Source organism: Leptonotus elevatus, chromosome 9 (genome assembly GCF_054856555.1).
Source record: "Leptonotus elevatus isolate MCC_2025b chromosome 9, RoL_Lele_1.0, whole genome shotgun sequence".
Classification (NCBI taxonomy): domain Eukaryota; kingdom Metazoa; phylum Chordata; class Actinopteri; order Syngnathiformes; family Syngnathidae; genus Leptonotus; species Leptonotus elevatus.
The window spans coordinates 15,175,290-15,187,777 of NC_141247.1; the positions used below are offsets into that span (position 1 = coordinate 15,175,290).

Consider the following 12,488-nt stretch of genomic DNA (forward strand, 5'->3'; position numbering starts at 1 on the left):
AAGAGAAAACTCGATTGTTTCTCTATTGAAGAAAACAAAAGAAAGCAGTCTTAGTAGGAAGGAAGGTTCGAGGTGGTGTTAGAAGGTGCAATTCTGAACTGTGTTCCTTTTCCATTACGGAACATGCAGGCACAACATACACATAACTCATTACGTCGGACTCCAGTTTTCTAAGTGCAATGGGTTCAAGCATGCACTTATGTAGTAAAAGTGACTGGCTGACATGAAATATCCATGATCAGTCCGAGAGGTGCCCGGGTTTCGTGGAGCCAGGAAGTGACCTCAGCTCAGAGAAGGCAATAAAGAGATACGCTGGAATATTTTGTTGTTGTTTCTCCCATCCGTTGTCCGCTTTATCATGCTTTGGTCTTTCTTGGGTAGTGTGTGTTGCATACCCCCCTCCTTACGGATGAACATTTCATTTCTGAGGATGAAAATCTTGCCATGAAACCAAGCACGGGGAATGTGACGACTGCAAGGTAGAATTGTGTCAGAAGGGAGTTGGACAAGAATTGCACGATTCTGCAGCTCCAGGCCCTATTAGTAAGAGAAATGCTGATGTTGGCTCGCATCGATCAGCTCCTGCATGGCCCCGCAGCCTGAGGGACCGGCTGACTGGCTGCTTGATTGACCGACCGGCGCATCGGTGTCTGTTGGAAAGACCACAACTCCATACCTGGGCCGTGTTCTATTTTTGTCTCGATCCTAAATGAGGTCTGTTTCGGTCTCATGCTAAAATGGCATCAGAGGTATTCCCCTATAATCATTGGGATTCCGCCGTTTTATTTTCTCGAGTGAAACCTGTTATTCCCCCCACTCAAACAATCTGAGCCATCACTTTTTCAATGACAGAGCGCCAGAGGAAAAGGAGGCGAGGGGGCTGGTTAAGTGCATTGAGTGAGTGGCAGTAATCACAGCTCTGGTAAAAGCACTCCTTCGCTCTATTCAGCGCTCCTCGGAATGGGCCGGCTCGCTCCCCCTCTCTCTTCCTGTGTTTCTGTTTGTCTGATAATAGCTCCAGATTGAATAATTGTGCGTTTGAGTGAGCTACACTGCAGGGTGGAACCTGCAATCAGATAGCGAGAACACTAATCGCTCTCCAAACCGGGCTCTCGCTTCAGCCTGCAGGTACTCTTCCAACCCACCACAGCCAGGAGGTCCGGGGTCAATAACATCTATGCGCTGTGCTGTAATTGATGTCATCATTTCAATTTGAGCTGATTACAATTGAGAGCTCCTTATCGTGTGACCCGGGGCCCGGTGAGGCGCCACGCTTGACCGAGCTTAACTGCCGGGCCCGCTGGATGGATGGAGGGGATGGACGGGTTCGCTCAGCTGAGGGATGGCCTCTCTATGATGACTCCTAATGTTGCAATAATGACTGAGAGGATTCCTGGGGCATTGCTGGAATAAGAGTCTGTGTCACTGTCATTTTGGGTATTCTTGTGATATTGTTATGATTGGCCTACTCATCTGTCAACACACTCAGGCATGATTAAACTCTCAGCTACAAGTATGGCTGTGTGTGCATGTTCACTACAATGACACTTAAAAAAAGTGAATTGTATTTTTTTTTTCCATTTAATTCACTCAGCCATTTTCACTGAAGCAAGCCCCTTCGCTCCGGGCTGTTTTACTGGATTTTGACTGATTTTACAAGGTCCACAGAATATTCTGTTCTATTGCTATAAAAACATGGAACCTACCAAAATAAACATGAGAGTCTCTTCTTTCAACAGGTGAAAAAAGTACATTTGTATCTGTTTCCGTTTTGCAGCAATTAGCATATTAGTTTCATCATTATTAACAAACCTGTTGAAAACACTGGGAAAAATATGTCCCTGGCTGATCTCTTATACTCTTCTGCCACCTGCTGGCCGTTTTTTTGTAATAACTACCATTGCTTTAAGCGACCTCTTCATGACAGAAGCTGCATCAAGGCCTCCTGTACGCTCTAGCATAAAAAACATAAACAACATATAAATATGTGTTTGGGAGTGCAGGACAAAGTATTGAAAAACGTATTTATAAGGTTTTGGGTTTGAATGAGTTAACTGTATTGACAAGCATAAAACAATCAACCAGGGGTTGGGCTTGATTCCTAGATATTTTGCTCATGCTTCCAAACAGTTTTTGAAAAGAAAGACCCAGCAAGACTGTGCCCCATCTGGACAAATCAATTTGGTTTTGATGTCACTTTAATTTTTCTGCGAATGCCACTGAATGGTTCTAATCCAAAAGCAAACCATTTGTAACAGTTTTAAACTGCCATATTGGTGTTCCACAAGGGTCTGTTCATGGACCGCTACTTTTTCCTGTTCATTAATACATTACCAAACTCTTGTCGGAATATCCACACTCAAGTGACTGCTGAGAAAGAGACAAGCTGAGAAAATATGCTCAACAACTTCTACAGACGCACAAAAGCCACAGCCAGGACAACAAAACTAAAAAAACAACTTCTAGCCACACACGCCATCAGACTCCAAACAAATGACATCACAGTCTGTCAACCACACTGGTGCAATATTTTTTTCTACAATCCTGCTTATTTTAACTCTTACACTGTGCAATACTTGTGCAATTTGCAATTATACAGTTGAATGTTTGCTCATTAAATTGTTTTCTTTTTTGCTCTAACTTGACCGTTACTAACGGCAAACTTGAAAATGCTGTCCTTTCCTTCCAAGTTTTAAAAAAAATTGGCATTGTTTATACATTGTATTCTTATATGCAGATTGCCTAGCCCACCATTATCAATTTATTCACCCCCAAACACCCCCCCCCCCAAAAAAAAATCAGATTTTTTTTTACAAATAAATCGACTGATTTTTGTACATTTTTTTCTCTGTTGTAAAGTTTGACAAATACTAAAAGAAAAAGTATTGTAACAGCCAAATGTTCTGCATGCAATACATACAGCACGGTATATTTATTTCTGTAAGTGTTTTTATTCAATTCATTATGCATTTTTAAAATGAATCGGTCAGCGCAGTTGTGAACTTGACAAGCCAGCAGCACAAGAGTCCGCTATATAAACCATTACACTACTGAAAGCTAATGTAAAGATGTGTTTCCAGACAACAATACAAAGTACACATCTGTAAATGAATGTCACCAGATTGTGACACGACTTGGGCGAAAGAAACTCAAATGTCAAATGCAGTTGCTAACTTTAACCCTCAGTGCCACTCATCTGATTTGCATGAAGAGCAGTGCTGCAGCTAAAAACAGACAAAGGCGGCTCAAGAAAAGAACACGTTCTCTCGCCGTTTCTGTCTCTTAAAGACAGTCCGTGGGTGCTGGACAACAACAACAAAAAATGTCTGTCGGCTCTACATCCTTTTCCCTCTACTGTCATTTTGTGTTTTTATAGCATCATTAGGCGAGTGCTGCTGCTGGCCAAGGAACAAGGAAGAGAAACATGTTAAAAAAAAATAATAATAATAATAATAATGATAAAAGTTCAACACTATTTGTGTTCAATATCTGAAATATTCTAAAATAGTCTTGCAATATCTACATCAATCATAGTGGTGTCTTGACATATGAGTTGAATTGGCTGTTAAACACACGTATCTCAAATCTCCTTTCCCCATTCAAATGAATGAAAATACCATTAATCAATCCCACCCTGAAAAATGTGCTTTTAAATAAAGAAAATAGTGCTCTATCGTGTTTAAAAAAAAAAAAAACAATTGCACTAATAACATAATTTAAATAGTGTGTTACTTTTCATGGGATATCTACGTGCATGAATCATATGATGAAGTGAAGCTGCCGGGGAATGTTGCTTTGACACTGTTAGTGCGATCACACGTCAGCCCCCCTGATTTGCTCTTGGCAACGTTTATTGAATGTGTGTTTTCAAGGTGTTCATCAAAGATATAAAACGTTTGTCATCCAGGTGTGCGTCCACCTGGATGTTGGGTCTCGAGCTCTGGAATGGCAGGTATGGGACGTGACCATCCCCTTCTCACCCATGCTGCTCAGCTCAAATAAGACCCCCCCCCCCCCCCTGTTCCCACGCTAACGTGGCTACCCTAGCATTTGTCAGAACCTAATGATTATCTCAGGAGCTGTGGCAGCATCCGCACAAACAAATGTGTGCGTATGTGTACATTTGCAGACAAGGAGGTAAGCATTTAAGTTTTTCAACAATTAATGATTGAAACAAAAACAGACAACAAAAAATTATTCCCCCAAAAATCTCATGATACCGGTACTTTACCTTTTCCATGAAAAAAAAATGGAGAGGAAATGTGTAAAAAAAAATACAAAAATTACATTAAAAAAAAAGAAAAGTAAGAAGAATGCCGAACTGTGCATATGTGTTGACTGGAGTTTAAAGTTGTGATATCACCATTCACCTCTAGATGGCCTACCGTGGGTCTTACACTGCCCAACACTGCAACATGAGTCGACCTAATAATTATTAGCGGCTTTGGAATGATCAGCAGAACAAACTTAGCACTTCAAAAACAATTCAATTTTGAGTAAAAAAATGCGAAAAAAATGCACAAAAAGGCTTCTTCCACTTAATGTTGGTTTGCTGTTCAGCAGTTATTATTATTATTATTATTATTTTTATTATTGAAAGATCTCCTCAGGATTCTGGCCACATCTACAAAAGCATTCTTCCCTTAAAATGAAATTATTACCATATCTAATATAATCACTCATTGGTTCAGTTATTCGTACTTTCTGAGAGAAAAAGAAAACTGAAAAAATGACATAGGCCATTATTTTAGGAAGGTGACGACATGCAAACCACAGCTTATAGCACTTTCTCCTGTCTGGTAAGTATGCATGTCACTGTATATTTTGTTCACACTGAATGACATTTTCACAGAATGTGTAAATAAAACCCTATAATACTCATTATGTTGTTGCAGCTTTTTTGCACTCTAATAGCAGCAGTTCCCAACCTGCATTGAGCTACCAAGGCCAACAGTACCTGAAATGTCATATAAAATGATGATTCTAATCTTATAACCTAGTCTTATAATAGTGTGATGATGCCAAAGAACAACAACGGTAATTAGTCTCTGCGTGACCTACAACCTCTGAGTTTGGCTAAATAGTCAAATAAAAGACAGTTTTAGCTACTTTTGCTAAGTGTGTCTCAAAACATATGCTCTCCTTTGGGGAAGGGCCTTTTTTTGTTTTTGTTGTTTTAATTGAGATTTTGCTAATATTACTTACACAGATTGTGCCAGAATCTGCATAAAAATAGATGCACTAAGGTTTGTTAAAACGAGTATAAAAAAAAAAAGAAGTGGAAGTGTACATTTCATCATATAAATGCAAGCAGTACACCAAACTACACAGTGTGCCACGTGCTGCAGGAGACTGCATTCTAAATTGGCAGTAAAAATGAGGCTAATATACTGTAATTGCTGGTCCTAATTGCAATTACTATTGATATGCGCTTTGGGCTCAAATGCGATTTTTTTTTTTTTTTCAGTTGGCGGAAACTGGTTAGAATCAACGCAAATGGAATTATAATGACAGAGAGCACAAACCATTTATCGTATCCTTAAATCCCGCCCACATAGAGAGACATTACCGCACACAATTTAAAGAAAGCCCACACGAAGATATATCTTCACCACGTGACTGCAATATACTTGCATCCCAAAGCTCTGCATTTACGCACAAACCACGGCTTAATTTGAATGCCCCACACCAAAGACTAAAGTACATGCCCTCCCTGCCTGCACAGTGTTTTGACTCCTCACTCGCAACCCAGCAGCTAACCAGCTGATCACAGCCGCACGTCACATAAATCCAATTCCCTTCAAGGGTTCGAAGATTCCCCCTCGTGGCCTTCCCGGCTCCTCATTTGAAGCTTTTGGACCTGAACCAACAGGGCAGAGAGACTCGGGGTCGCTGAAGATGGGGACACAGTTGGTCAGATGGCGGCCATTTGGTTCCACTGGGTTAAAAAAAAAAGGGGGGGGGGGGAAGCTCTACTTGGCTGTACTTTGCATGCCTGCAGAGGTTGGAAGAACTAATGGAGGACGACATTAGTTGCTCGGGGACAAGGAGAGAAAAATTAAACACAAGTGGACAGCACACTGGATTATTACTATAGTATCATGCAGCAGCGATTTTGATGAAGCGTCTTTAAAATGACAGCAGGAAAATGATGTCATTTTAATTTTAACATCCACGTAGTAATTTAATATTGCGGTTTGCGGGGATAAATCTGCCCATGTAAAATCTTATTCGCAGCTACTTATTATTAAATGCAATGAGATATTTATTTATTTTTATCGTCTTAAGTGGCGTCAAAAGCTTTTAAGATGCCCCAGCTGTCAATATGAGATTAGCGCATTGGGCGATGACAGAGCAACAATTGGCAAATTCTGCTTTCAACGTGTGTCTTGCCAAAGCGGGGCAGTCAGCCGCCTGACAAGCTCATCCGTTATCCCAATCGGGTCGCACTTTGACAGTAGCGTCTCCTCCAAATTGCCGACAGGCCACGGCAAGCAGCGGCAATGAGCTGCCGCTGGCTGGTGTCATGCTGAATGGGCATGTCAGGTCTGCGTTGTCCTGGCTCGCTGCCTGCTCCCTCAGATGCTCGCTCGCTCCCCAGCGTCCTCAGTCCTAAACGGATGCAGTTGCCTCTGCTCAGCTCTAGTGGTGGGCCGGTCTGGCTGACTAATGAGCAGTCTCCCGCTGAGGGGATCTCCTCACAATCTCATATTGACTCAACACATTACTTGGCATTTATTATGGACCGTGCAAACACTCAACGGCTAGCACTACAACTGTAATAATAAACATATTGTTAAATCAACACCTTGACGATGGTGTCAATCGAAGCTCAGATTCCATCCATGATATTATCTAAATCAGCTTAAATTATGGACGGGAGGCATCATTTGCCATCAGTGCTACTAGGGCAACACATACACACTTTCTTACCAGATGTATGACAAAAATATGGACAAAATACGTGAAAAATATGTGCTCTTAACTCGTTTGCTCCCAAAAACGTATAAATACGTTCTATTTTAAATGTGTTAAATGTCCCAAGGACATATTTATATGGGGGGTTTTTTAAATATTTTTTTTATGCAACCGCATACAGAAGGCTTTGGTGCAGCCTTTCAACTGCAAAGAGCGGCTGGCGAAATTGTAGTTATTACACAAACGGCCAGCAGGTGGCAGCAGAGCAAAGGAGATCAACCAGGGCCATGTTGAAAAAAGACTCAATTAGTCACAATTCTAAATAGATTTGTGAATAATGGTGAAACTTTCTAATGCTAATTGCTCCGAAACGGAAACAGATAGAAATACACTTTTTTCCGGATGAAAGAAGAGACTTTAATCTTTCTTTTGTTAGGTTCCATGTTTTTATAGCAATAGAACACAATATTCTGTGGGCCTTGCAGAATCAGTCAAAATCTAGCAAAACAGCTTGGAGATGGCTGGGAGTGAATGAGTTGATATATTTCATTTTTCAATGCATGTATAAAGCACTGGTTCTCAACCCCGGTCCTCAAGAACCCCTATCCAGCTTGTTTTCCATGTCTCCCTCAGCCAACACAGCTGAGGATTGTTATCAGGCTTCATGCAGAGCATGCTGATCGTTTGAAACACCTGTGTTGGCTGTGGGAGACATGGAAAAAAGGCTGGATAGGGGTACTTGAGGACCGGGGTTGAGCACTGGTATAATGGATGCACAATTCAACAACAAAGGTTTGAAGCAAACAAAATAAATTGTTTCAGTGCAAAGAGCCCTCATGCATAAAATCTTCTCAGGGCCATCAATCGATCATAACTGGACTGTTCTGGTTGTCTTAGGAGACATTTTGCATGGTATTCGGGTGGTATCGTCCTTGTTAATATTGCATTCATTTGTAACAATAGCCCTGAAGGTACCTGAAGGCCAAAAGTGCCTGTGTTTGTTTTTTGGTTGTTAGAGGCTAAATTATTGAATCTCTTTGGAGGGTCTTAAAGGACGGCATCATATGTGGGAGATGGGAGGTGTTGTAAGGGTTTAGAGATGGTTTCTCAACCATGATGCAGAAGCCCCCCCCCCCCCCCCCAAGCCCATTTCAAACCAGAGCATTTTCTGTCCTCTTTTTTTTTTTTTTTTTTTTATATTACTTTTTGGAGCAAGTTTGAATTACGGTAGTTTTTATTTTTGGGGAAAAAGCTTCATTTCATTTTCGTTTTTATTAATTGTAGGATTAGTTGTATTTATTTATTTATTTTAATTAAACAAAGTACTTGTCGAGCGCAAAAAAAATACATTTAAATTGAACCCTTACAGTCATTTATAATTAATTGTAGTTCATTTTAAAAACATGAAATTCATTTAGTTTTCATTTATAAAAGCATGTTTTGTCTTTGTTTTATTTCATTAAGCATATTTATAAATTTTTGTTTTGGCTATTTTGTTAATTTTCATTAAATATGACAACCTTGCTGCTTAGTGGCTACTTGGTTTTCCCCCAATACATCAGTGCACTCCTCACTGCACTGGACAGCATCCATACACCAGATTGTTTTTCTGGGTCGGGTCTTCAGGTCTTTGTGGTGTACCAGGTTTGAAGTGTAGAGCGGTCCTATTTAGCCTCTGTGCATGAACTGATAAAGCCTGCTCAGATGAGAGGTGTCTTCCAAACAATACCAGAACAGTCCAGTCTTGAATGATTTTGTGCCGAAAGAACACCTCCTGAATCTTAACATGACTGTTTAAGACCCTAATACCTTACCTTCATCTCATTGGCAAACCTCCAGAAACCTACCAGGAGGCAGCCGGCAAAAAAAAAATACATCCAAGTGACCTGTAAATATTATTAAGGAAGCTTAACTGTCTACTGCTGAGATTGGTTGTTTTGCTTTCAGAAAGATCAAGTTTGCAGAGCAGCAGAAAGTCACCTTTGGAACAGCGACAGGGTCAAGAACAAACGTTTTTCCATTCCATCCCCAAACACGCCATCAAAATAGCAAAAAGCGAAAGTCGACTCACCAAGCCGTCACAGTTGCTGATGGCCACGGTGGCTCCCGGCGTGCCTGTGACGTCCCCCACGTACAAGCAGTCGTCTTGCAGCGTCTCAAAGTGCAGAGTGCTATCGTCGTCGTCGTGCCACTCCATCTTGGCTCCGGGGGCCACCAGCCTGGCGTTGTGGCGTAGGCGCAGGTGGAATTCCCGGCCGAAGACGGTGACGTTGTAGTAGAGCCTTTCCCGGCGGGCCGCCGGCTCGCGGCCTTCGTCCGCTCCTCTCTGTCCTTCCCACTCTTCATTGCCTCCTCCTACCTCCCTCTTCTGGCGCCTACGGGACTGCCCTCCTGCCACACGGTCTGCCGAGACAGCGTGCGACAGGAAGTGGCCCTCTGCGTCCACACTTATTGGCCTCACCAGTCCATACTCCCCCAGGACGTGCTGCAGGGAGTCTGAGGAAAGGACACGGGGCAAGAGGTGAGTGTGATTGAGGGAGTCAGAATGCACATGGAAAGATTAGATTGATCATGACAGTTGAGAACAAAAAAAAAAAAGGAAAAGGTGCAATGAAAACAGTGGGTTGGGGGGGGGGGGGGAGATGGACGGAAAAATAAGGGATTAAAGAAATGTCAAGCACGCCGAGGAATGCTTTCTTCCATCCAAGATGTGTCACGTGGTGAGTAATAATAAATAAAGGGAAGAAAAGGTGTGGGCCGCCTTACACGCACACGCAGGCACACCCATGAACCCAGAGGCGAAGCCTCGCTGCGTGTTTGTGAACGGCAGCCTCAGCAGAGCTCCTGACACCTTCTGTGCCCTTCCACCATCAACAGGGATGCCAGCGCGAGATCAAGGTGCTAACTGCGGCTCTCTCTCTCGCATGCACTGCGTTCGCACTGTCTCACTGTCTCACTGCTCGAGCTGAGAAAATATCTTTCCAAAAGCCTCATGCACAGACAGGAAACAGAAATAAAGCAGACCCCCATCTGTCAAATAATTCCCTTTTTTTTTGCCTAATATGCTCTTCAACACCTCATCGTGAATATTCGAGGAGCACTATAATAACGTGTACATTTTGGCATTGGGCTATATTTTATTCACCACGTGACTGTGACAGTGACATGCAAGTTTGGGGGATGTCCCGCAAACACAAACGCTTGCACGTACACACGAAGCACACGCAAGCAGCAGCAGCATTTTAAGTGATCCTCAGGTGCCCTTGCTTTGGCTGTCAATCATCACCGTGCAGTCTTTAAAAAGTTTGCAGGCAACACACAAACCACGCACAACAATGTCTTCACCCTGATGTTAGAGAATGATTTGATAACAGTGTAATCAATATGCTGACATCCGACTCCAGCGTCCTGTGACAGATCGATAGATGCGATGCACATCGTCTAAGAGTTGTTTTTTTTCCCCCCGGCCGGCCTGCACAATCCGCTAGTGTAACGATGCTTTCGATGGCCAAATCAACACGCCGCCCGGGGGGACCTCTGAAAAAGTCTCCGCAATTAAGCGCCGCAAGCAGGACACGCAAAGTTGTTTGCAGAAACTGCACGGCACAAATCACACAAACACGCCCGCGTTGGAGCTTCCGCACTCCAGCGGGGGGGGGGGAGTTCCCGTGTGTGCCGATAAGAGATGAGCGGGATAGGACAGACAACAACGTAAACACCGGCCACGTTTCCAGCACCCGCGCCGCTGTACCTACCAACGCTACTGGCGATGTAAAGGCCGCTGGTGTGCAGCAGAAAGGCCGGTAGAATGATCAGGACAGTAAATCCAGGCGAGAGACCCATGGCAGCTCCGAACTGCGCAGGTGAGAGAGTGGGACTCCGGGCTCCAGTGTGGTGAAGTTCCCCCGCCTGGCGCGACCAGCCACGCCACGACAGCAACAGCACAGCAGCCCGCAACAAGACTGCCAAGTGCACCGGGAGAGACCGAGCTCTGCTCCCGTCTCGCTCGCTTTCCCTCTCCCTCTCTCTCTCTCTCTCTCTCTCTCTCTCTCTCTCTCTCTCTCTCTCTCTCTCTCTCTCTCTCTCTCTCTCTCTCTCTCTCTCTCTCTTTCTTCTCTCTCTCTCTCTCTCCCGCAACTCTCCTCCTCTCTCACACTATCAACTCCTCTCTATCTTGGTGAGTGCCCCCCCCCCCACACACACACACCCTACTCCATGGAGTGCACTGACACAACACAAGCAGGCAAAAATATACACTTACAGGTGTGTTGGCCCTCGACAGGCCCACAGGGAGAAGACATCTGTTCAAGGGCATCGTCAAGAACGAGACAAAAATTTCCAAACTTACTCTTGAAATTTTTACTTTTTTTCCTTTTTTTTTTGCCACTTGACGATAGTATTAATAGGCAATTATATATATATATATATATATATATATATATATATATATATATATATATATATATATATATATATATACCACGCTAAAGCCAAATCATTTGTCTACTTCATGTTTCTTACAGAAATCTGTTCCAAAATTGCACATTGTCTTCATTTTAAATAACAATAAAATTGTTTGAATTCTTTTTCCAGGGGTCACCAAAGTGGCGCCCTCAGGCACCAGGTAGTCCTCAAGGCCCACATGAGTAGACTTTGGGCCTGCTCCAAGAATAGCTCACCAGTGATGGGGCATTGTGATTTTCTAGGTATGTAGTAAAAGTGATTGCATGGAAATGTAAACTATGGAAGAGATTTATGGAAATAAAGGGTTGCATATTGGTATTTATTTGTTTCGTAATTATTGTGAGAAATTATTAACATGAACAGGGTCTTCATATTGAATGTCCTTAATTATTGATATTAACTAGGGCTGTCACGAACAAATTATTTTAGAATTGATTGCTGTATTGAATATGCCATCGATTACATTAATACACAACCCCTTCTTTCTTTCTTTTCTTTTTTTTTTTAACATATTTTTAGAAGCTCCTGAATGGAAGCCGCACATGTACAAAACACCTAAGGTTGAAGTTTTCATTAACATGAATATTTGCACATATTTTATTCTTCATTACCATTCATTTAAATATTATTTTCATAACTCCACATTATGAAATGATATAACCTGCATTTCCCTTTTAGCGTTTACCCTGCTTGACTTTATGTATGACAGCATGTTCACCTCGCCGTTGTTGGTGCTCGAATCTCTTCGCTCTTGCGTGGAGTTTGCATGTTCTCCTCGTGCTTGTGTGTTTTCTCTGGGTCTTCTGTTATGTTAATTGAAGGTTTGGTCTGTGTGTCCTGCGCTTGACTGGAGACCAGTCCAACATGTTTGCCGAATCTGGCCAAAAGTCAACTAGGATAGGCAGCAGCACTTTTATGAGGGGGGGGGGGGGGGGGGTACTTCAGGGTATCCAAAGAGTATGCCAAATAAATTGTTTAAAAAAACAAACAATTTCAATCTAAATCTGTAAATGTTGAAATATATTTAAGTACATATTAAGCCCGCAGGAGATTTTTGCACATGATGTGCTGTTTATTAACAATGTACAAAAGGCACAAAAACATTG

The 12,488-nt window shown here is 42.5% G+C and overlaps 1 protein-coding gene across 2 annotated transcripts in view; it reads right to left on the bottom strand.

The window, feature by feature from the left end:
- LOC147168517 (A disintegrin and metalloproteinase with thrombospondin motifs 2-like) overlaps positions 1–10,928 on the bottom strand; it is a 120,307-nt gene extending 109,379 nt beyond the window's left edge. The window contains exons 1-2 of one of the 2 annotated variants that reach the window (XM_086084753.1): positions 10,674–10,928; positions 8,990–9,414 (exon numbers count right to left, since the gene is read on the bottom strand). In XM_086084753.1, coding sequence (XP_085940879.1) covers positions 8,990–9,414; positions 10,674–10,761 — 513 coding nt within the window. In that variant the 5' untranslated portion in view covers positions 10,762–10,928. The remainder of the gene's footprint in view (positions 1–8,989; positions 9,415–10,673) is intronic. The other variant, XM_086084754.1, reaches the window with a different exon arrangement.
- Positions 10,929–12,488: the final 1,560 nt, after the last annotated feature.